General features: G+C 38.5%; 1 protein-coding gene across 1 annotated transcript in view; it reads left to right on the top strand.

The window, feature by feature from the left end:
- Positions 1 to 306: 306 nt before the first annotated feature.
- The window catches only part of SHCBP1L (SHC binding and spindle associated 1 like), a 44,527-nt gene continuing 20,115 nt past the window's right edge, over positions 307 to 24,718 (top strand). Inside the window, exons 1-6 of the mRNA XM_055319030.1 lie at positions 307 to 582; positions 646 to 798; positions 3,170 to 3,319; positions 17,173 to 17,387; positions 18,863 to 18,949; positions 19,021 to 19,239. Of these exons, the coding sequence (XP_055175005.1) occupies positions 307 to 582; positions 646 to 798; positions 3,170 to 3,319; positions 17,173 to 17,387; positions 18,863 to 18,949; positions 19,021 to 19,239 (1,100 nt within the window). The remainder of the gene's footprint in view (positions 583 to 645; positions 799 to 3,169; positions 3,320 to 17,172; positions 17,388 to 18,862; positions 18,950 to 19,020; positions 19,240 to 24,718) is intronic.

A 24,718-nucleotide genomic window follows, 5' to 3' on the forward strand; every position in this document is an offset into this window, starting at 1 on the left:
GTCCCCACCCCCTCGCCCCCCGCCCCCCCTCCCCAGCGCCCCCATCCCCTCGTCCCCCAGCGCCCCCCGCCCCCCCTCCCCAGCGCCCCCACCCCCTCGCCCCCCAGCGCCCCCCGCCCCCGCTCCCCGGCGTCCCCTCCCCCCTCGCCCTCCCCCCCCAGCGCCCTCCGCCCCCTCGCGAGCTCCCCCCGCCTCGCCCTCGGCCCCCGCCCCCCTCCCGGGGCCCGCCCGCCCTCGAGGCCCCCGCACGTGGCGGGCCCCGCGGGAAAGGCGGCTAACGGCTCAGCGGGGCCTCGCGGGGGGGAGATGGCGGCGGCGGCGGCGGCGGCCCGGCCTCCCGAGCCGGAGGAGTCGGTCGGAACCGGCAGGCCCGGCAGGCGAGGCGCCCAGCGGCTGCCCGCGCCCCCCGGGGACTCGCTGGCGGTGGGGACCCTGAGGGGCGCCGCGGCCCCGGCGCGGTCGGTGGTGGCGGCCCCGCGGCCCGGGAAGGGGAAGGGGAAGGGGACGGCGGGCCGGGAGGCGGCGCGGCGGCGGCTGCAGCTCCCACCCGCCTCTCAGGCCGAGGGCCGGGCCGCGGGGGCGGCGGGGGCGGCGGCGGCGGCGGCGGCGGAGGAGGAGGAGGAGGAGGAGGAGGAGGACGAGCAGGCGGCGGAGGCGGAGGAGCCGCTTCTGTCGGTGCCCCAGGAGGAGGAAGAGGAGGCGCAGCCGCTGCCCCCGGTCTGCGTGTCCCCCATGAGGGGGATGTGGCGCGACGAGAAGGTGGTGCTGTACTGCGACCAGGTGCTGCGGGGCTGCAAGGTGAGGGTTACCGCTGCATTGTGTCCGCTCAAACCATTGTCGGGTGGGGGCAGCCCTGCTGGAGCGGTTGCCCGGCTTTTGGCAGCTTCCAAGGGGTCACAATCTGATCGGTGATGGATCAGTTATCAGTGCCCAGGCTTGCCTCTTGGATCCATAGGCCTTATCAGTGCCCAGGGTTGCCTCCTGGATCCATAGGCCTTATCAGTGCCCAGGGTTGCCTCTTGGATCCATAGGCCTTATCAGTGCCCAGGGTTGCCTCCTGGATCCATAGGCCTTATCAGTGCTCAGGGTTGCCTCTTGGATCCATAGGCCTTATCAGTGCCCAGGGTTGCCTCCTGGATCCATAGGCCTTATCAGTGCCCAGGGTTGCCTCCTGGATCCATAGGCCTTATCAGTGCCCAGGGTTGCCTCCTGGATCCATAGGCCTTATCAGTGCCCAGGGTTGCCTCTTGGATCCATAGGCCTTATCAGTGCCCAGGGTTGCCTCCTGGATCCATAGGCCTTATCACTGCCCAGGCTTGCCCCTTGCATCAATAGGCCTTATCAGTGCTCAGGGTTGCCTCCTGGATCCATAGGCCTTATCAGTGCCCAGGGTTGCCTCCTGGATCCATAGGCCTTATCAGTGCCCAGGGTTACCTCCTGGATCCATAGGCCTTATCACTGCCCAGGCTTGCCCCTTGCATCGATAGGCCTTATCAGTGCTCAGGGTTGCCTCCTGGATCCATAGGCCTCATCAGTGCCCAGGTTTGCATCTTAGTTTTCTCATTTAACGATGTATGCCCACACATAAGGATGCGATGACTTAGCGGTGACTTTGACCTGACAGTACTGCACAGGTCTACACGCGATGGCTGTGGAATCCTGTTTCGTATACAAGATAACGTACCTTGCTTGTAACACTCTGTAGAGCAAATACCAGATGTTTCTAGCCTATTTTTTAAAAAATTATAGTGGAAGAATATGTGTATAAAGATATTGGTTGCAATGATATTTGTTAGAATTAAAAATTAGAAACTAGGGACTCCTGAGTGGCTCAGCGGTTGAGGGTCTGCCTTCGGCTCAGGGCGTGATCCCAGTCGGGAGTGGAGTCCCGCATGGGGCTCCCTGTGAGGAGCCTGCTTTTCTCCCTGCCTATGTCCCTGTCTCTCTGTGTCTCCTGAATGAATGAATGAATGAATGAATGAATGAATGAATAAATAAATAAATAATAAATAAATAAATAAATAAATAAATATCTTTAAAAAAAATTAGAAACTAAATTTCTGACTGTGGGGTATTAAAGAATGTGTGGTGGTGGCATATAGTGGAGAGACCCAGGCAGAGTAAAAATGAGGTTTTCAAGAACGTTAGTTATGCTTATCCTTTAAGGTTAAAAAACATGCCCCAGGAGACAAAACCAAACATGATTTATATGTATGGATGAATACATACATAGAAAAGTGACTGGAAGGAAGTAGCAACAATGGTTATTTTGGCTGTCAGGATCAGAAGTGGTTTTGGTTTTCCTTACATTTTGTGCATTTCCTTACATTTTCTGCAGGTGAACTGTATTTTATAATTGGACGAAAAATTTTTTAAGAACACAGTTACCATAAAACTAGAACGGTATTAATGGCCAACTTATATCTGATACTGGGAGTTGGAGGAGATGAAGTCTCCAAAAGGCAACTGAAAAACGTTTATGTAAATTTTTGTGCCATTAATCAGACAGGCTCTTAAGGACTGTGTTTCATAACAGCTTACATTATTATCCTTGAGGTAGCTGGATTTAAATTTTAAAAATCAAATGGGCAGGGGGATCCCTGGGTGGCGCAGCGGTTTAGCGCCTGCCTTTGGCCCAGGGCGCGATCCTGGAGACCCGGGATCAAATCCCACATCGGGCTCCCGGTGCATGGAGCCTGCTTCTCTCTCTGCCTGTGTCTCTGCCTCTCTCTCTCTCTCTGACTATCATAAATAAATAAAAATTTAAAAAAAAAAATCAAATGGGCAGTATTTGTTGAATGCTTAGCATGCTCATTTGTTTTATACAATGAAGTGCTATTTTAAATTTTTATGTAGTGTTTTATTTCTTTTTAATTTTTTATGTACTGTTTTAAATAGTTATTGTATCTTTAAAGTTCAGAAAAAATAATTGCTGTTTTTAAATATGATAATTACTATTTTTTAATGTATACAGTTCTTTCTCTTCAGTGGATTAATAAAACAAATTACTTAAATATAAATAAGTACATGTCTTAGCACTGAATTACTCTATTGAGTGAATGGATCTCTTTTAAGTTTTTAATGTTTATGATATTTTCCAGCAAACATAGATTCAATTTATAAAAGTATATAATTTTATACAACTTACCTATATTTTTTCTTTTGCTAGGCAGAAGATGCTGATGAGGCTATGAGTAAATATCTATCAGAAAAATTAAAGTTAAAAGACAGATGGCTTGGAGTCTGGAAGACTAACCCTGAGTTATTCTTTGTGAAATATGAAGAAGCTTCTATCCCTTTTGTTGCTATACTGGTTGAGGTAAATAATTTTTACCTGATCTTTGTTCTTTTGAGTGAAATTACCAGTTCTTTTTAACACTAAAATATGGCATTACTGATTTGGGGCTTTGACTCTTAAACGGAGATTGATTGACAAAAGGGTATGTCTATTTTAAGTTTCTAAGCAAATAGTGTAAAAAGAAGGGGGGATATTAGCATCCATTTACCTGTGCACAGTTAATTATTAAATGGAATCTAGTGTATCAGACAGTATTTATTAGTTTAATTTTAATTGCTCAAATAACAGAAGTACATTTCTTTAAAATTAGTAACTTAGGCTTTAACAGACTTGGGGCTTCTTTTTCTATCACTTTAATCTTCATTTATCTGTGAAGATAAATTACCAGGTTTAGTTAGATTAAGACAGAAAAAGTGGATCAGAAAACTATTGGTGGGTGCCTGGGTGGCTAAACAACTAAGTGTTTGTCTTTGGCTCAGGTCATGATCCTGGGGTCCTGGGTTGAGTCCCACATCAGGCTCCTGCTCTGTGGGGAGCCTGCTTGTTCCTCTGCCTCTCCGTCTCATGAATAAATAAATAAAATCTTAAAAAAAAGAAAACTATTATTTTCTTTCCAGGAAAAGTATCCTTTTAGTATAATACATCAACTTTCAAGCATTCATCCTATAACATTTTACTTTTTTAGGTCAATAAGTTAAATGTGGCATATTTAATGTCATAAATTTGATTCCCTTAAGGATTAATTATCCTTGTATAGATATTAATATCTATAATCACAAATGGCATCCCTGCCATAGATATCTCAAATCTATTGTTTTGGTCACAAGAAAAATTTGAAGTTCATTACATTGCACACTACCTGAAAACAATTCAGTTCCATTTCCATGGAAAAGTAAGTTAGTGGTATTTTTACAGATAAAAATTGGCATATTTTTGATCATAGAGACTATACAAAAAATATAATAGAGACTTGAGATTAGTTTTTCAATAATATTCTGTGTTTAGTGTTATAATAGAGACTTGAGATTAGTTTTTCAGTAATATTCTGTGTTTCTCTGGACCTTTTTTCATGTAAGAGCAGGTGTACTATGTGGGTATCTTTAACATTTGGGGGGGGGATTTTTTTAGTCAAGTTTTATGTGGAAGCCTGACAGATATAATACATTAAAGCAGGACATTTCTGACTGAAATGAAGGGAATGGGTTTTCTCCCAATACCTCATGATAGCCCCTATACTCCATAAAACATTTAAAGATCCTTAAAGTTGTGTGAAAACTCACTGGATTAGATTATCTAGAAATTCTACCAAGTTCTAAGATTTAATATGCAACATATTGATTATTTGCCCTTTCTTACTCCTAAAATAACAAGATTACAGATAATTAGATTGGTTTAGAATCCTCTAGAGATTGCCAATGTTCTTTAAACACTAGAAAGGTAGGAAGAAAAGGGGTGAACAGAGGGAAAAGCAGAATAGTATATTGGAAGATTCTAATTCTTTGAATTATGTGGCAGTAAAACTAGCTCTTTGGACCTCTGAAGGTAGCACTGCACAATTCAGACATTGTTTTGTCTGCCTCTGCTTCTTAAGTCTTACTTGGATTAAAGTATCAGCAGTTGGTATATGATGCTCCTTGTTCTGAAGTCACAATAATTTATTTCTGTGGACCTCATTCTCTTTTTATTTAGGTGCTCAATTAGTTTTCTATTGCTGTTGAAAGAATTTACCATAAGGTTTGGTGGTTTAAGCAATACAAAATTTATTATCTTACAATTCTATAGAAAAAAATCTGGCATGGGCCCAGTGAGCTAATATCAAGATGCAGACAAGGCTGCATTCCCTTCTGGAGGCTCTAGGGGAAAATCTCTTTCTACATTCTGGCCCCCTTCCTCCATCTTCAAAGTCTTTCTTTCTTTTCTTTCTTTCTTTCTTTTTAAGATTTTATTTATTTGTTCATGAGAGACACACACACAGAGAGAGAGGAGAGAGAGAGAGAGAGAGGCAGAGACACAAGCAGGCTCTATGCAGGGAGCCTGACATGGGACTGGATCCTGGGTCTCCAGGATCACACTCTGGGCCGAAGGCAGGGGCTAAACTGCTGAGCCACCCAGGCTGCCCCAAAGTCTTTCTTAGACTATCTGTCTCGTTCTTTGCAGGCTGGAAAAGTACATGTCTTTTAAGATTCATGATTAGAATGGGCCCAACTGGGTAATTCAGGATAACTTCCCATCTCAACTCCTTAACCTTAATCACATCAGCAGAGTTCCTTTTACCATGTCGAATAATATTAATATATTCACAGGTTCCAGGGCTAAAGGCATGAATATCTTTGAGGGCCATTATTCTGCCTGCTGCAGGTTCACAACAATAACAAAGAAAAATTTGGAAATATTTGATTGGAAGGAAATCTAGCATATCCTTAATCTTGGTTACAAAGTGGTCCAGAAATTAAGGAAACTTTTTTATAACCTCTGTAGAAAGCAGTTTGCCAAAATACATTAGGAATTTTAAAGTAGTTCACTCATTTTATGTCAGTTATCTCAATAAAGCTGGAAAAAAATAAAAATAACAAAAATAGACTCCCCTGCACAGAATAATAAATGAAAATGGAAAAGTTCACTTAATTTCTAGAAACTTATTCTACAGAAATCAGAAATGCAGAAAAAGATTTATATATTGAATGTTCACAGTGGTATTTATAAAATTAAAGATTGATAATACCATACAGCTTTAATAATGAGATGCTGGTCAAATAAATGATGATATATCCATAAAATAGAATATTATATAGTCATAAAACTTATGTTAAAAAAACTTTTCATGATTAAGAAAGTGCTCATTGGGGCAGCCCCAGTGGCGCAGCGGTTTAGCGCCACCTGAAGCCCAGGGTATGATCCTGGAGTCCCGGGATCGAGTCCCACGTCGGGCTTCCTGCGTGGAGCCTGCTTCTCCCTCTGCCTGTGTCTCTGCCTCTTTCGCTCTCTCTGAATAAATAAATAAATAAATAAATCTTTTAAAAAAAAAGTGCTCATTGTGTATGTATTTAATAAAAGATTATAGAACTAGATATGCAGTATGATCCAATTATGTAAATTATATAAGTACATAGGAATAAAACTGGAAGATAAAAAGGTTAAGGTTAATGGTGGTTGGCTATTCTGTTGATAGGATTATGGTTGATTTTTAAACATTTTTAAACAAAGAACATGTTTAGTCACTATCAATAAACTTAGAGAATCTATTTTTTTTAGTTTTATTCAAATTCTAGTTAGTTAACATTTAGTGTAATATTACTTTCAAATGTACAATATGGTGATTCAACACCTCCATACGGTACCCAATGCTCACCACAGTGCACTCTAAATCCCCATCACCTATTTAACTCATCCCCCCAGCTACCTATCCTCAGTAACCATCAGTTTGTTCTCTATAGTTAAGAGTCTGTTTCTTAGTTTGCCTCCCTCCATCATCCCCCACCTCCTTTGCTTGTTTTGTTTGTTAAATTCCAAATATAAGTGAAATCATATGGTGTCTGTCTTTCTCTAAGAAAGAAAGTGTCTTATTTTACTTAGCATTGTGCTCTCTAGCTGCATTCATGTCCTTGCAAAATGGCAAGATTTTGTTCTTTCTTATGGCCAATGTGTCATTGTGTATATATACCACATCATTTTTATCCATTCATCAATTGATGGATGCTTGGGCTATTTCTATAATTTGGCTATTATAGATAATGCTGCTGTAAACATTGGAGTTCCTGTATCCCTTTGAATTAGCATTTTTGTATTCTTTTGGGTACTTAGTATTATTTACTAAATTACCCAGCAATTGCTGGATCATAGAGTAGTTCTATTTTTAACTTTTTTGAGGAAACTCCATACTGTTTTCTAGAGAGGCTGCACCAGTTTGCATTCCTACCAACAGTGCACAAGGATTTCCCTTTCTCTATATCCTCACTAACACCTGTTATTTCTTGTGTTGTTGATTTTAGCCCTTCTGACAGGTGTGAGGTGATATCTCACTGTAGTTTTGATTTACATTTCCCTGATGATCAGTGATATTGATGAAAAGACACGTCTTTTCTGTTGGCCATCTGGATATCATCTTTGGAAAAACGTCTATTCATGTCTTCAGCCTGCCCCCCCCCCTTTTTAAAAAGATTTTATTAGTCATGAGAGAGAGAGAGAGAGAGAGAGGCAGAGACACAGGCAGAGAGAGAAGCAGGCTCCATGTAGGGAGCCCGACATGGGACTCCATCTTGGATCTCTAGGATCATGAGAAGAGAGAGAGAGAGAGAGAGAGAGAGAGAGAGAGAGAGAGAGGCAGAGACCCAGGCAGAGACCCAGGCAGAGGGATAAGCAGGCTCCACACAGGGAGCCTGACTTGAGACTCAATGCCAAGTCTCCAGGATCGCGCCCTGGGCTGAAGGTGGTGCTAAACCACTGAGCCACCCAGGATGCCCCACTTCAGCCCATTTTTAAATTGGATTGTTTTCTGGCTGTTGAGTTGGTTAAGTTCTTTATATATTTTGGATACTGGCCCTTTATCCAATATGTGATTTGCAAATATCTTCTCCCATTCTGTTGGTTGCCTTTTATGTTGCTTGTTTCCTTCACTGTGCAGAAGCTTTTTATCTTGATGAAGCCTCAATAGTTTATTTTTGCTTTTGTTTCCCTTGCCTCAGGAGACCTATCTAGAAAGAAGTTGCAATGGCCGATGTCAAAGAGAATACTGCCTGTATTCTCTTCTAGGATTTTTATGGTTTCAGGTCTCACATTTAGGTCTTTAATCCATTTTGAATTTATTTTTGAGTATACTGTAAGAATGTGGTCCAGTTTCATTCTTTTGCATGTTGCTGCCCAGGTTTCCCCGTACCATTTGTTGAAGAGACTCTTTTCTCCATTGGATATTCTTCCCTGCCTTGTCAAAGATTAATTGACCATATGCTTGTGGGGTTATTTCTGGGTTTTCCGTTCTGTTCTATTAATCTGTGTGTCTATTTTTGTGCCAGTACCTTATAATTTTTTAGTACCTTTTAATTTTGTTCATTACAGCTTTGTAATGTAACTTGAAGTCCAGAATTGTGATGCCTCCAGGCTTGCTTTTTTTTTTTTTTCCTTCACAGTTGTTCTGGCCACTCACAGTCTTCTGTGGTTCCATACAGCTTTTAGGATTATTTATTCTAGCACTCTGAAAAATGTTGGTGGTATTTTGATAGGGATTGCATTGGATGTGCAGATTACTTTGGGTAATATAGACATTTTGACAATATTTGTTCTTCCAATCCATGAACATGGCATGTCTTCTCATTTCTTTGTGTCATCTTCAATTTCTTTCATCAATGTTTTATAGTTTTCAGAGTGCAGGTCTTTCACCTCTTTGGTTAGGTTTATTCTTAGATATCTTACTGTTCTGGATGTGATTGTAAATGAGGCTGGTTCCTTACTTTCTCTTTCTCCTGTTTCATTATTGATAAAGAAATGCAACAGATTTCTGTATGTTGATTTTGTATCCTGTGACTCTACTGAATTCATGTATCAGTTCTGTCAATTTTTTGGTGAAGGCCTTTGGGTTTTCTATATAGAATATCATGCCATCTGCAAACAGTGAAAGTTTTACTTCTTCCTTGCCAATTTGAATGCCTTTTATTTTTGTTGTCTGAGTGCTGTGGCTAAGACTTCAACCAGTCTGTTCAACCAGTACTGTGTTGAACAACAATGGTGAGAGTGAACATCTGTGTCTTGTTCCTGACCTAAAGGGAAAGCTCTCAGTTTTTCCCCTTTGAGGATGATATAAGCCATGGGTTTTTCATATATGACCTTTATTAGGTTGAAGTATGTTCCTAGTTTAGAGAATCTTTAGTTTGGAAACATTTAAGGGATCTCTCCATGGATTCTGGAAGCTGGTTATTTACCTGGTTTATTATATCATAGTTCTGAAGAACAAATAGTTACTTTGAGCTTTTCTCAACATTTACATCTTGCATTGTGGCTATTTCTGCAAATGCCCACCTTTAGTTATAGAATCCTTGGTTTTATTATTTTTATTTTTAGGGCTAGGGGCAGAGGGAGATGGAGAGAGAGAATCTTAAGGAGGCTTCACTGCCAGCATGGAGCCCAGTCTGGGGCTCAATCTCACAACCCTGAGATCAAGACCTGAGCCAAAATTAAGAGTTGGACACTTTACTGATTGTACCACCCAGCTACCCTCAGAAACCTTGGTTTTAAAGCCTGTTCTGTAACTTGCTATCTGAACAAATTGGAAGGATTTAAATTCACAGTTTAGACTGCTTGGGACCATTCTTTTCCCTGTAGCTTCTACTCTGTCTCTTTCCTTTCTTTCATTATAAAGGCCTCAAAATTGTAGTTTATATTAAATGTCTCAATTCCTTACCTTTTGTGTACCCACTTATTGCTAAATGTTTTCTTAGTTTTATAAACATTAAATATGTACATAATTTATAGAGTCAAATACAGTTATAACGTTTGTTATAAAATGATGTGGTCAGCCAACCTCTATCTACCTCCTGCTGCCATTCCTTGTATTTTCCAGGTGCAGCCAATTTTAACCAGTTTAGTTAATTATTATATTAATTCCCTGTCTTCAAGAATCATGCTTATATTGCTACTTCTTGACTTCTCTGTTTTAGGTTTTATATGTAGGCTCCCACTATGGAAAATGGAGATTTAGGTATTTTATCTACCACCACCAGTACCATTCCATGTTCTACCTTATACCCATATTTTCCACATGCTTCCAACCTCCCTAAATACTTATATAATAATTTTGGTTTTAACATATGCTCTGTTTACCTTCATAGATATGTAGTATTCATTTCATATATAGATAAACTGTTCAGTATACTAGGATTAATTTTCATTTCCTGGACATTTAAAAACATTTTCCTAGAGTTGAATACCTGTTTTTTCACTTCTTTTAGTTTTTTTAAATTTATTCATGGGAGACTCAGAGAGAGAGGCAGAGACTTAGAGGGAGAAGCAGGCTCCTCACAGGGAGCCCGATGTGCGACTCAATCCCCAGAACCAGGATCACGCCCTGAGCTGAAGGCAGATGCTCAACCGCTGAGCCACCCAGGCATCCCTCTTTTATTTTTCTTACAGGCTTGTCCTCGGTTATGTAAATCTTCACAACATAAACACCTCTATCAATTTTGTCTTCTTAAAGAGGTTATCTCTTGCACCCTTTTGATCCGCAGTCGATTGGTGATCTCTATGCCTGATGGATAGCTGTCCTTTTGGGACCCCCTCCATCATCATGTTAGGAATTCCTTTTGCTATTCTCTTGTACAAATAACCTGTTTCCCAGAATTCCTGTCTTCCTTTATTCTTAATTCTATTGTTTTGGCTAGGGACCTTTTCCTAATAGCTTCATGGGTAAGGACACAAAAAAGATAAAACTATTGCAGTCTTGTGTTCTTGAAAATATCTTTACAGGGCAGCCCTGGTGGCGCAGCGGTTTAGTGCCGCCTGCAGCCTAGGGCATGATCCTGGAGACCCTGGATCAAGTCCCATGTTGGGCTCTCTGCATGGAGCCTGCTTCTCCCTCTGCCTGTGTCTCTGCCTCTCTCTCTCTCTGTGTCTCTATGAATAAATAAATTTAAAAAATCTTTAAAAAGAGAAAATATCTTTACAGTATCTTCATATTTATTTGAAAAATTGACTAGGAACATGATTCTAGGTGATTTTTATGGCCAGAATTAGAAAAATACTGTTCATTTTCAAGCTTCCAGTGTTGGTGGTTGAGAAGCCAATATCATCAGTCCTTTGATAATACGTATATGTTTTTTTCTTTCTGAAAACTTGTAGGATCTTTTTTTTTGTCCCTAGAGTTCTCCATCAAAATGATAGCAAAGGAATTTTTTGAAACATATGTAAGGAGAAGAGATAGGAAAGGAGATAATGGCAACAAAACTTAAAAGGCATAGAACAGATAAGTAGGTGGTAACTGACAGTAGAGCTAAGAAAGTTGAATTCTAAATTTGTATTAGGGAAAGCCAAAAATCAATATGATATACACTAAATAACCCCAAAGAATTGATTGTATTTAGGTCTCTGGGCATGGGGTTAAAGATGGAGCTGAGAAAGAATTGGTTGAAAGCTATTTAAAAAACAGACTTCCATTCCCAGAAAGATGGAGTAGACGTTATTTTTCCCTATTCTTCCTACAGAGTATAACAAAAAACCCCTGGATTATGTTAATATAAAGCCAACATAAGACTCTAAAAGATGGATAGAAGGCAGAGTGCCTAGGGACCTCATGACCCAAGGAATGACCGTAACTTCCTTGAGGTTTGCTTCATATATCTTAGACTGGGTATCAGAGAGGCTGGCAACCTAGAAACATCAATAGTAGTAGATCAAAAGTAAAAAATTAAAATTAAAAAGTCCAGGCAGCCAGGGTGGCTCAGCGGTTTGGCGCCGCCTTCGGCCCAGGGTGTAATCCTGGAGACCCAGGATCAAGTCCCACGTCGGACTCCCTGCATGGAGCCTACTTCTCCCTCTGCCTCTGTGTGTGTATCTGTCATGAGTAAATAAATAAATCTTTAAAAAAATTTTTTTTAAATAAATAAAAAGTCCACCACTCCTAAAGGCCTGCTTTCTCTAGTCAAAGGACCAGGAAAGGGCCAACACCACAGGAAAAAAAAAACCAAACCTGCTGTCCCTCTTTCCCCACTGCAGGAAAAGACCAAGTGAAGAACCTAGACTTCCACTCTTGTTAAGTTGTAACCAGGCACACTAACCCCAATGCCAAAGTGGTGTTAGAGAAGACCTAGTGGGGAGAAAATGGGGAGCTGAGTGATAAAGAACTTCTCCCACCCCCCTGTTATCAATGTAGACTACATGGGAAGACTGGACTACCACCCCCACCAGTAAGGGGAAACTCCTTCCACTTCCTGGAGCAGTGGTGTCAGAAAAGATCTAGTAGAGAATCAGGACTCCACCCTACTGTGATGTCAATGGAAACAACATGGGGAGCAGAAAAGAGATGCTCCTCTCTCTCCAAGCTAGGGGGAAGTATCAGTAGAGATCTCATGTTGAACCTGAACTCCTACCCCAGAATAGCAGTAAAGATGAAATACCTCTCCCCATTCCTACAGTCAACAGATACTGGAGAATCTGGACTTCACTCCCGATCTGGCAGTAACAGGGTGGAAACTTCCTTTTTATGCCATATTGGTGTCAGAAGAGGACTGATGAAATAAGATTTAAATAAAGTCAAGAATCTCATGACATAATATTCAAAATGTCTAGATTTAAATAGAAAATCACTTGTTATCTCTTCTCAATCCCTTGTAAGAATTAGAATAATCTCAACTTGAATGAGATAAAACAATAGACACCAACACTGAGGTAACCTAGATGTTAGATTTACCTGACAAGGACTTTATTATTTTTTTAAAGATTTTATTTATTTATTCATGAGAGACACAGAGACAGAGAAAGGCAGAGAGACACAGGCAGAGGGAGAAGCAGGCTCCATGCAGAGAGTCCGACATGGGACTCCATCCCAGGTCTCCAGGATCACACCCTGGGCTGAAGGGGGTGCTAAACTGCTGAGCCACCCGGGCTGCCCACTGACAAGGACTTTAAAGCAACCACCATAAAAATGCATTACTGAGCATTTATGAGTGCATGTGAAACAAATGAAAAAATAGGAAGTCTTAGCAAAAACAAAGTTTTAGAACTAGAATAATACAGTAACTGAAAAAAACTCAAAAGGATGTGCTGAACAACAGAATGAAGACAGAGGGAACAATCAGCAAACTTGACAATAGAAAGTTAGAAATTATCTAATTGAACACCAGAAGGAATAGACTGGAAAACAAAATGAACAGAGCTGCAGGGACATGTTGGGCTATAACAAAAGACCCAACATTCATGTCTTCTGAGTCCCAGAAAAAGAGAAGAAAAGATGTGGCTGAAAAAAATTTCTGAATAAAATAATGGCTGAAATATCCTGAATTTGGCAAAAAGACATAAAATGTACAGATTTAAGAAGCTGAATGGTAGTATCCTACTGAGAAGGGAGTAAGTCAAAGTTTACTGGTACTGAATGTTAGGATCCTCTTCCTTCTATTCTGACTCTGCTTCTAGCATACAGGCAGTTAAGGCATATCCCTTTAGGCATGAGAGTTGGAAGATTTTTCTATGTTCATCTCAAAAGAAAAGACCTAAAGATAATTGGCATATTGAGTTCCCATGGAAAGAGCCAGTGCAGAATATCCTGCATTTACAGATAGAACATCCATACTTGTTCCACCCATATACACAGACCTCTTTTTTTTTTAAAGATTTTATTTATTTATTCATGAGAGAGAGAGAGAGAGAGAGAGAGAGAGAGAGGCATAGAGAGAAGCAGGCTCCATGCAGGGAGGCCAATGTGGGACTCGATCCCGGGATTCCAGGATCACGCTCTGGGCCGAAGGCAGGCGCTAAACCACTGAGCCACCCAGGGATCCCCAGACCTCTTTTTTAATGCTCCACCTTTTTTTTTTTTTTAATGCTCTACCTTTTAATATGAGCAGACAGCCAAGGATCACCAGATATCTAAAGAAACTCTAATAACAAAATAGTGGTTAAAACAGCAGAAAAGGAATCCCTGGGTGGCGCAGTGGTTTGGCGTCTGCCTTTGGCCCAGGGCACAATCCTGGAGACCCAGGATCGAATCCCACGTCGGGCTCCCGGTGCATGGAGCCTGCTTCTCCCTCTGCCTGTGTCTCTGCCTCTCTCTCTCTCTCTCTCTCTCTCTGTGTGTGTGACTATCATAAATAAATAAAAATTTTTAAAAAATAAAATAAAAATAAAACAGAAAAGAAGACATTTTGAAGAAACAAATGATGAGAAGGAAATATATATATATATATATATATATATACACACATATATTAAAAACCTATTAATATTCTCAGAAGTAAAAGACAAGGCATCCATGAACTGGGACCTATTCTAAAAAATAGAAGGGGAAGGAAAGCTTTCAAATTCATTCTATGAGGCCAGCATTACTCCAATACTAAAACCAGCTACCAAAACACTGCCAAAAAAGAGAGGGAGAGAACTGTAGGCCAATATCTCTGATGAGCATAGATGCAAAAATACTCATCAAAATTTTAGCAAACTGAATCCAACAGTACATTAAGAAAATTACTCACCATAACCAAGTGGGACTTATTCTTGGGATGCAAAGGTAGTTGAGTATTCACAAATCGATTAATGTGATACATAACATCAACAAGACAAAGGATAAAAACCATATGATCATTTCAATAGATGCAGAAAAAAGCATTTAACAAAGTACAACATCCATTCCTGATTTTAAAAAAATACCCTCAACAAAGTAGGTTTGGAGGGAATATCCTGTAACACAATAAAAGCTATATATGAAAAACCCAGAGCTAATATCATACTCACTGGTGAAAAACAGCCTTTCCCCTAAGGTCAGGAGCTAGACAAGAATGTCCACTGTCACCACTTTTATTCAACATAGTACTGGAAGCCCTAGCCACAGCAGTCAAGACAAGAAAAAGAAATAAAAGGCATCCTGGGGATCCCTGGGTGGCTCAGCGGTTTGGTGCCTGCCTTTGGCCCCGGGTGCGATCCTGGAGTCCCGGGATCAAGTCCCACATCGGGCTCCCTGCATGGAGCCTGCTTCTCCCTATGCCTGTGTCTCTGCCTCCCTCTCTATGTCTATCATAAATAAATAAATAAATAAATAAATAAATAAATAAATAAATAAATCTTTAAAAAAAATAAAATAAAAGGCATCCAGATAGGTAAGAAAGAAGTAAAACTTTCACTATTTGCAAATACTGTATATAGAAAATCCTAAAGATTTCACCAAAATACTAAAACTGGTAAATGAATTCAGTAAAGTTGCAGGATACAAAATCTATATGCAGAAATTCATTGCATTTCTATACACTACTTAGCAGAAAGAGAAATTAAGAAACCCCTTCATTTCAATTACACCAAAAATAATAAAATCCTTAGGAATAAACTTAACCAAGGAGGTGAAATACTTGTACTCTGAAAACTATAAAACACTGATGAAAGAAATTGAAGACAACACAAAGAAATGGAAACATATTCCATGTTTAGGGATTGGGAGAACAAATATTGTTAAAATGTCCACACTATCCAAAGCAATCTGCAATCCCTATCAAAATACCAATAACATTTTTCACAGAACTAGAACAAATCATCCTAAAATTTGTATGAAACCACAAAAGAACCCAAATAGCCAAAGCAGTCTTGAAAAGGAAGAACAAAACTGAAGTATGACAATCTAAGATTTCAAGATATACTACAAAACAGTAGTAATCAAAACAATGTGGTACTGGCACAATAACAGACACATAGATCAGTGGAACAGAATAGAAAACCCGGAAATAAGTCCATAACCATCTGGCCAATTTATCTTCAACAAAGGAGGCAAGAATATGCAACAGGAAAGAGACAGTCTCTTTAACGAATGGTATTGGGAAAACTGGACAGCCACATGCAAAAGAGTGAAACCAGGCCACATTCTTACAGCATACACAAAAAGAAATTCAAAATGAATTAAAGATCTAAATGTGAAACCTGAAATCATAAAAATCCTAAAAGAGAATACAGGCAGAAATTTATCTGCTATCGCCATAGCAACATTTTTCTAGATATGTCTCCTGAGACAAGAGAAACAAAAGCAAGAATAGGCAACTAGGACTAAATCAAGATAAAAAACTTCGGCACAGAAAAGGAAACAAGCAACTAAAATACAACTTGTAGAATGGGAGAAGATATTTGCCAATGATATATCTGATAAAAGGTTAGTATCCAAAATAGAAAAGAAATTATACAACTCAACAGCTCAAAACAATCAAATTTAAAAATGGGCAGAAGACATGAACAGACATTTCTCCAAAGAAGACATCCAGATGGCCAACGGACACATGAATAGTTGCTCAAACTGATCATCAGGGAAATGCAAATCAAAACTACAATGAGATATCACCTCACACCTGTCAAAATGGCTAAAATAAAAAACACAAGAAACAATAGGTGTTAGGATATGGAGAAAGGGAAACCCTTGTAGACTCTTGGTAGGAATGCAAACTGGTACAGCCATTAGAAGACTGTATGGAGGTTCCTCAAAAAATTAAAAATAGAACTAGTGATCTAGCAGTCACACTACTGGGTATTTACTCAAAGAATACAAAAATACTAATTTGAAAAGGATACATCACCCTATGTGTATTGCAGAATTATTTACAATAACTAAATTATAGAAGTAGTCCAAGTATGCAGTGATAGATGAATGGATTAAGACAATGTGGTATATATATTTACAATGGAATATTGTTCAGCCACAAAAAAGAATGAAATCTTGTTTGCAACAACATGGATGGATTTAGAGAGTATAATGCTAAGTGAAATAAGTCAGAGAAAGACGAATACTACATGATTTTACTCATATGTGGAATTTAAGAAAGAAAACAAAAGAGACAAAAAACAAACTTTCAAGTATAAAGAATAAACAGATGGTTACCAGAAGGGAGTTTGGGTAGGGGGATGGGTGAAATAGGTGGAGAGGATTAAGACTTATCGTGATGAACTCTGAGTAATATATGGAATTGTTGAATCACTGTACTGTACAGTGATATAATGTTAGTAACTACACTGGAACTTAAAAGAAAGGAAAACAGAAATAAGGTTTGAAAAAATTGTGTTACTTTATTTAATATTGATCTATAATTACTTTGTGGTAAAGAGATCTTCAAATTTAAAAGAAGAAACTTTGTAAGTAGATCATGTGTGAGGAAAATATCTTTGTCGTTCATTTTGATTTGTAATTACAAATTTTATAATATTTATCTTAGGTAACTTGTAAACCACGCCAAAGCTCATCATCTTGTTTCAAAGTTAGTGTATCTCTTGCTGAGCCTTTTTCTTCTAACATTGCAAATATTCCAAGGGGTTTGGTCAATGAGATTTTGGAAGAACTGGAGCATAGTGTGCCTCTCTTGGAAGTGTATCCTGTTGAAGTACAAGATTCTGATATACATGATATTGCTTTGGCCTTGGAAGTTGTAAGGTATTAGACCTTTTTACCTCTTAAAGTTATGATATTCAAAAAGTTAATATGTAAGTATACAAGCACTTTATATAGTTATAGATTTAATTTTTCTCACTGCTGAATTCAATTTGTCCTTTTTAAAGTTTATTTATTTATTTTAAGTAATCTCTACACCTAACATGGGGCTCGAACTCATGACTGAGATCAAGAGTCACATATTCCAATGACTGAGCCAGCTAGGTGTCGATTTTTAATGAACATATTTATAACTCTTAACATTCTCCTGCAGAAGTATTATATGTGGGCAATGAAAAGTTTGCCATTTTTTGATCTTGCATTTTCAAAAATTGATTTAAAAAGTTCTAGAGATAAGTAACACTAAATTTTGTTCATATTTAAGCATCTTAAATATATTACATTTTATGTTTCACATGTAAGGACATTAAAAATACTAGATGTCATCCATGTAATGTGGATGTCATCATCCACATTATGATTGCTTCTTAAGGTGATACAATTTGAGAGAAGTTATCCATAAACATAATTCAGAATTTTAGGGGCATATTTTTTCTTTTTTCTTTTTTTTTTTTTTTTTTGAAGATTTTACTTATTCATGAGAGACACACAGAGAGAAGCAGGAGACATAGGCAGAGGGAGAAGCTGGCTCCCTATGGGGAGCCTGTTGTGGGACTTGATCCCCAGGCCCCAGGATCATGCCCTGAGCCAAAAGCAGACACTCAACCATGAGCCTCCCAGGAATGCCCATATTTTTGTTTTTCTAATACTTCCCCAGAATATACAAATTTGATTATACCTGAAGTATTATTTCTGGGGTGCCTGGGTGGCTCAGTCGGTTAAGCATCTGCCTTTGGTTAGATCATGATCCCAGTGTCCTGGGATTGAGCCCCACTTCAGGCTCCTTGCTCAGTAGGGAGCCTGCTTCTCCCTCTTCTCCCTCTGTTTGTCCCCCACCTCATCTCTCTCTCTCAAATAAATAAATAAAATTTTAAGTACTATTTCTTTGTTGAACAAAACAGCCAAATCTATGAAATTTGGAACCTGCATTTTACATTCCCTCTTCAAGAAACATGATCTGTAGCAACCTTCAATAGAATGTAGATCATCTTGGGATGCCTGGGTGGCTCAGCCGTTAAGCATCTGCCTTTAGCTCAGGCCGTGATCCTGAAGCCCCAGGATCAAGTCCCATGTCGGGCTCCCTGTGAGGGAGCCTGCTTCTCCCTCTACCTGTATCTCTCTGTGTCTCTCATAAATAAATACACAAAATCGTAAAAAAAAAAAAAAAAAAAAAAAAAAAGAATGTAGATCACCCAATTTTTAAAGGTTTGATTTTAATATTAGTTCACTGAAAGGTCATTTACAAATATTTTTCTTAGAATTCATATAAAGAATTCTGACATGAGAATGTCTTTAATTATTATATACACATTATTGGCTCTTTTTGATCACTTTTACATTATTTTCATTCATCATAGGTTTTTTTATGACTTTCTTTGGAGAGACTGGGATGATGAAGAAAGTTGTGAGAATTACACTGCTTTAATTGAAGAAAGAATTAATTTGTAAGTATAGTTAAAAGCTAATTTAGCACATTTTATAAGATAAACATTGTAATTATATTGATACTTTTCAGGTGGTGTGATATACAAGATGGAACCATACCTGGTCCTATTGCACAACGTTTCAAAAAAACTTTGGAGAAATACAAGAACAAGCGTGTTGAGCTCATTGAGTATCAGAGTAATATTACAGAAGATCCATCTGCAGCAGAGGCCATTGAATGCTGGAAAAAATACTATGAGATAGTAATGCTCTGTGGATTATTGAAAATGTGGGAAGATTTACGTCTCCGGTAATAATACTCTATTTTAAACAAAAAAATTACGTGGTTATTCTTTTATCATATTACTTAACTTAGGATATATGTTACCCTGACTGAAGTAGATTATAAAATTAGATGTCCAATTTTTGAGATAAGAACAAAGTGCAACTACCAGTATTAAAAAATCATTTTTATATAACTGAATTCAATGAAATCATTGGCTTTTTGGATTAAAAAAATATTATCAATCTAGTTCTTTCATTATCTTTCATTTTTACATTCTTGATTTTGGCCAAAGCCCAAGATAAGAGGAGGGAGAGCTCCACCACATATAATATACAAAGTAAAGAGAAAGTTGAATAATTTGGTTGCCTCTTAATTTTTTTTCTCACAGATATTGATAAGTTGTTTTTATAATAAATAAAACAATGTGGATTTAACCAGCATCATTCTCCATAATACTCCAAAATGTCTTAAAATGTTTTTACATTACTATGCAGTAAAGTATATATTTCTGTCTTTGTTTTAGATAGAGAGGAAACAGGAATTCTTGACCATGGTTTCAAAATTAAAGGAAAATTTTGAATGGAGCCAAAGGACATCTGACTATTTCATACTAGATTGTTAAACCTCTTTATGTTCCACCTATACACGTTCTTTGCCTTAGGAATTCTGAGCCACATTTTATTTGTCCAACAATTAACTGTTAGCCTAAATCTTTTCTTTTTGTATTTTCTTTCAAATTTCACTTATTTTTTTAATCATTAAGAATCTCACTTCAGTGCCTATTTTTGATGTTACTGGGATTCTTGTGTAATGAAGCCTTGGGATTACTTTGGGAAATCGGTATAGATAAGATTTTTGAAATCTATTTATCTAGAAATTCAGAGTCAACAAAAGTTGAATTTGAATACAACTTATCATTATTAGACTTCAGATTCTAATAGCATGGGACAACGTGGGGTTCTCTCATCTTAAAAGTTAAATCACAGAGAATCTAGGTCTGGGAGTGGTGGAGTAAGGTAACTGGTCAAACCTTTGCATAGATAACAATTATAAAATTTGGACAAAAATATATTAAAAGCATCCAGCTATTTGAAGGCACTGTAAAATAACCAAAGTAGGCAACAAGCCTTGAAATATATCCTTGGGTAAGAAATGGGAATTTGTGGCTTTTCAGTATGAGAGTGATCACCAGGTTTTATAGCTTTGGTAGCAAAAAATGCAGTCCAACTATTTCAAGATGGCAAAGCACAGAGTTCAAAGCTGGCAGAACAGCTGGAAATATAGGCGGGGTATCCTGAAAGAAGAGAGTTGCAAAAAGGGCCAAATCCAGAATGTGAGCATAAACTCTGCTCAAATTCTTGACTGACCACTAAACTATACTAGCATTGGTGGGGGAGCGATGCTTTTTAAAAAAGTCTGTAGTTGAAGCGTGGAAGTCGAGAGAACTAAACAGATATATCAGCTGATTTTGAGCCCAGACAAGTTACCTGCCTGCTAGAATACAAGACTAACAATCCTTAGAAGAACACAACACAATCTAAAGTTATGAGAATGTATTTTCCAAAGTCTCCAGTGTTCAACCAAAAAATTTATGGGCATGGAAAGAAACCAGAAAATTAGATCCATTCCCAGGGAAAAAGATAGTTAATATAATCTGACTCTGAGTGGGCTCAGATGTTAAGATTTTCAGACAAGACTTCAAAGCAGCTATTATAAATATGTTCAACAAATTATAGGAAAATTTGGAATTAATAAGTGGACAGAGAATCTCAACAGAGAAATGGAAACTAAAAAACAAATACTTTCAGATGCAGCTCTGACATGTAAACAGCTTGTTAGTTATCACTCACATCCTTAAGACAAGAAAAAAGGTGAACAAAACTTAAAATGATGTTCTTGGACCCATAAGAAAACTAAGGTCATAGGGCAAACTGCCACCTTGAAATCTGGAGAGAGAAGTAAATTCAGAATCACAACCAGGATCTCCTTACCTGGAACAGATAATCCCCTAGAGCCATAAACTGTAAGAACACAAATGGTAATTTTGATAAACTGCTGGAGGTTGAGTATGGACTAGTATGCAAGTGAGAAATTCCTGGAGGGATGCATTTCCTAGTGAGACACCCCACATCTCTGTGGGGTTTTTGCCTCCAGGAATCTCTCTAGGTTCTCTGGGGAGAGCCAAGAAAAATCCCATTATGCCTCTAGTTGGGGATGGGAAAATTAATATTGTGAAATATACCCAGAGCATCTCCATGACAAAGATTCATTCACCAGAGGAAAAGATTACCATAGCATCTTCCCATCTAGGGGAGAAGGGTATTTCCTTGACTCCAGCCTCTTCTAGCCTTCCTTCCTATTTGGGAAGAGGAGGGCACTACGAAACTTGTAAAGATCACAGTCCAGGGACATAGACGCACTAAAAGACTAATAAGAACAATTCCTCTCCATTATACCTTCCAACCACACTAGTTAGGCTCCAGTATAATAACTGGATTATAGCTAAAAGAACAAGACACAAAAGGAGGAGTTTTTAGAGAAGCTCAAAGGCAACAGAGGAGACACAAATAATGGAAACCATAGGAATGTGAGGTGTCTGACACCTACAGCTATAGCAAACATTAAACACAGTTTACCTCCTGGCTAGATTAATATAAAACCTCACTCTAAAGCCTGTTTACTTTAGTTTCTAGTCAATGCATCATGGTTGGCTTTCCACAAAATATTATAAAACATACTTGAAGGCAAGAAAAAAACTAAGCTTAAAGAGAGAAAGTAAGCATCAGAACCAGGCTCAATTATGATTTTGGAATTAGATGGAATTTAAAATACCTAACTGATGTTAGTCTATTGAAAATGGGACACAAAATGTAAGAACAGATAATGTAAACATAAGATGGAAACTCTAAGGATGAATTAAAAGAAACTGCTAGCAGGATGCCTGCGTGGCTCACCAGTTGAGCCTCTGCATTTGGCTCAGGGCGTGATCCTTGGGTCCTGAGATAAAGTTCCACATCCGGCTTCCTGCAGGGAGCCAGCTTCTCCCTCTGCCTATGTCTCTGCCTCTCTCTCTCTCTGTCTCTCATGAATAAATAAATAAATAATAATAAATGCTAGAAATAAAAAACACTAAATAAAAATGATACTTTTGATGGGTTAACTAATGGAATGAAACTGAGGAAAGAATCAGTGAGCTTGAAGGTATGTCAGCAGGATCTTTTCAAACTGAAATGCAAAGAAAAAAAAGAATGAAAAAACAAAACATCCAAGGACTGTGGGACCATTTCAAAAGGTGCAGCATATGTGTAATTGGAATGCCAGAAGAGAAAAAGAGCAAATGCAGCCGAAGAAATATTTGAATTAATAATGGTGAGAATTTTCCACAATTAAATGCAGACAACAAACCATAGATCTATGAAGCTCAGAGCACACCAAGCAGGATAAATACCAAAAAATTCTGTACATTAGCATATCATATTCAAACTGAAGACAACTATAAAAAAAGGAGCGGGGCGGGGGAGGGAGGAGGAAATGCTTATCTATAGGTGAACAAGTAAGAATTACAACAGACTTCTTATAAGAAACTATGCAAACAAGATGAAAGGAGTGAAATATTCAAAGTGTTGAAAGAAAACTACCAACCTGGAATTCTATGTATGCAGTAAAAATATTTTTCAAAAGTGAAAGGGTAATAACTATTTTAGACAAAAAGGAAAAAAAATGAGGGAATTTATCACATTGCAAGAAAAATGAAAAATTCTTTAGAAGAAAATTGTTAAAAGTCAGAAACTCCGATCTGTGTATAGGAAGGAAGAGCTTTGGATAAAGAATAAACAAAGGTAAATTAGAGTATTTTACTTTTATTTATCTCAATTGATTAAAAATAGCTGTTTAATAGTATTTGTGATGGTATTGGGTGATAATGTATGGATTGGTAAATTGACAATAATATCATACTGGGGAGAAATGGGAATACTCTGTTAAAAAGTGCCTGCACTATATATGAAATATGATAGTGTTATTTGAAGGTGAACTAAGATTAACTTAAAATGTATATTGCAAGACTCTAGCCATTAAGCATGTGCCATGCAACTGATTTTCTGGGACAGAATGGTACCCACCCAGCTGCAAGTCTCTCCTCTGGGGGAGGGAAGCAGTCCTTGCCTTGCCAGGTCCTTTAAGATTTGGAATTTTCAATCTCAGCCATATGACAGAGATGAATACACAAGAGAACTGGGGTGTCAAGCATGCTGGCGGCTGGTCACAGGTTGAGAACAGTATTCTGACAAAAGCCTGAGACATAGAAGAGGAGATTGTTTGCTTTTCTGTGAGTGCCTCCTGAATAGCTGTGGCCACAGGTTCCCTTCCCTGAAGACAAGGGGGGGGCAGGGTGATGCCATCTCTCCCCCCACCCTACAGCATGGTTGGACTTCAAAGAGAAACACAGCACCTCCAGTGGAGGGTGGAGCTGCTTGCACAAAACCCTGCCTCTTTTGTGCCCAGGAAGGGCATCTTTGCAAAGGCAGGTCTGACTGTGAATGAGCTCAGAACACCTCCACCAACCTTCCCACCCTCGCATGTATAGATCTGCTGATCATAGAGTGCTCCAAAGTGTCAGTTTCAGTTCTCATGGAACTGGGACCAGGCTTGCTTGCTTGCTTTTTATTTTATAACTTTATTCTTTTTTATTTTAATTTTTAAAATATTTTTTCCTTTACTATCAGACTTATAGGTTTTTTATTCATTTCTTAGTTTGTTTCTTTTTCTCCTTTTTCTTTTCTTTCTTTTTTCTTTTTTTTTTTAAACCAGGATTTTTTTTCCTTTCTTTTTTCCTTCTTGTATTTTTTGGAATTGGGCTTATAGTTTTTTGTTTTTCTGTTTGCTTTCTTTGTTCCTTTTCTTTTTCTCTTTTCTTGCTTCAAGTTTCTTTAAAAAAAATTTTTTTTATCAAGCTTATCTCAACAAATCAAAACATACCTAGTTAAAGGTCTGAACACTCCCTACTGCAAGCAAAGAGGAACTCTGTAGAGGACTGACCTGTGGGTAAGAGCAGCCAAAACACAACAGCAGAGAGCACGCAACATACACAGAAACACTTCCTGAAGCACTGGGTTCTGGACAGTGTATGACCCCTTCTTAATATAGTATCATTCTCAAAAGCAGAAACATAAAAAGCTTTCATAATGTGCAAAAGATAGAAACCTCAACATAATAAGATGGAAGAATTCTCCCCAAAAGAAAGATCAAAAAGAAACTGAAGCTAGGGATTTGCTCAAAACCAATATAAGCCAAAAAAAAAAAAAAAAAAAAAAAAAACCCACCAACCAAACAAACGAACAAAAAAAAAAAACAATATAAGCAATATAACTGAACAAGAATTTAAAACAGTCATAAAAATACTAGTTGGGCTTGAGAGAAACACAGAAGACACCAGAGAAACCTTAGCTGCAGAGATAAGACCTAAAAATTAGGCCAAAATAAAAAATGCTTTAACTGAGATGCA

This window comes from Nyctereutes procyonoides, unplaced genomic scaffold, assembly GCF_905146905.1.
Source record: "Nyctereutes procyonoides isolate TBG_1078 unplaced genomic scaffold, NYPRO_anot_genome, whole genome shotgun sequence".
Classification (NCBI taxonomy): domain Eukaryota; kingdom Metazoa; phylum Chordata; class Mammalia; order Carnivora; family Canidae; genus Nyctereutes; species Nyctereutes procyonoides.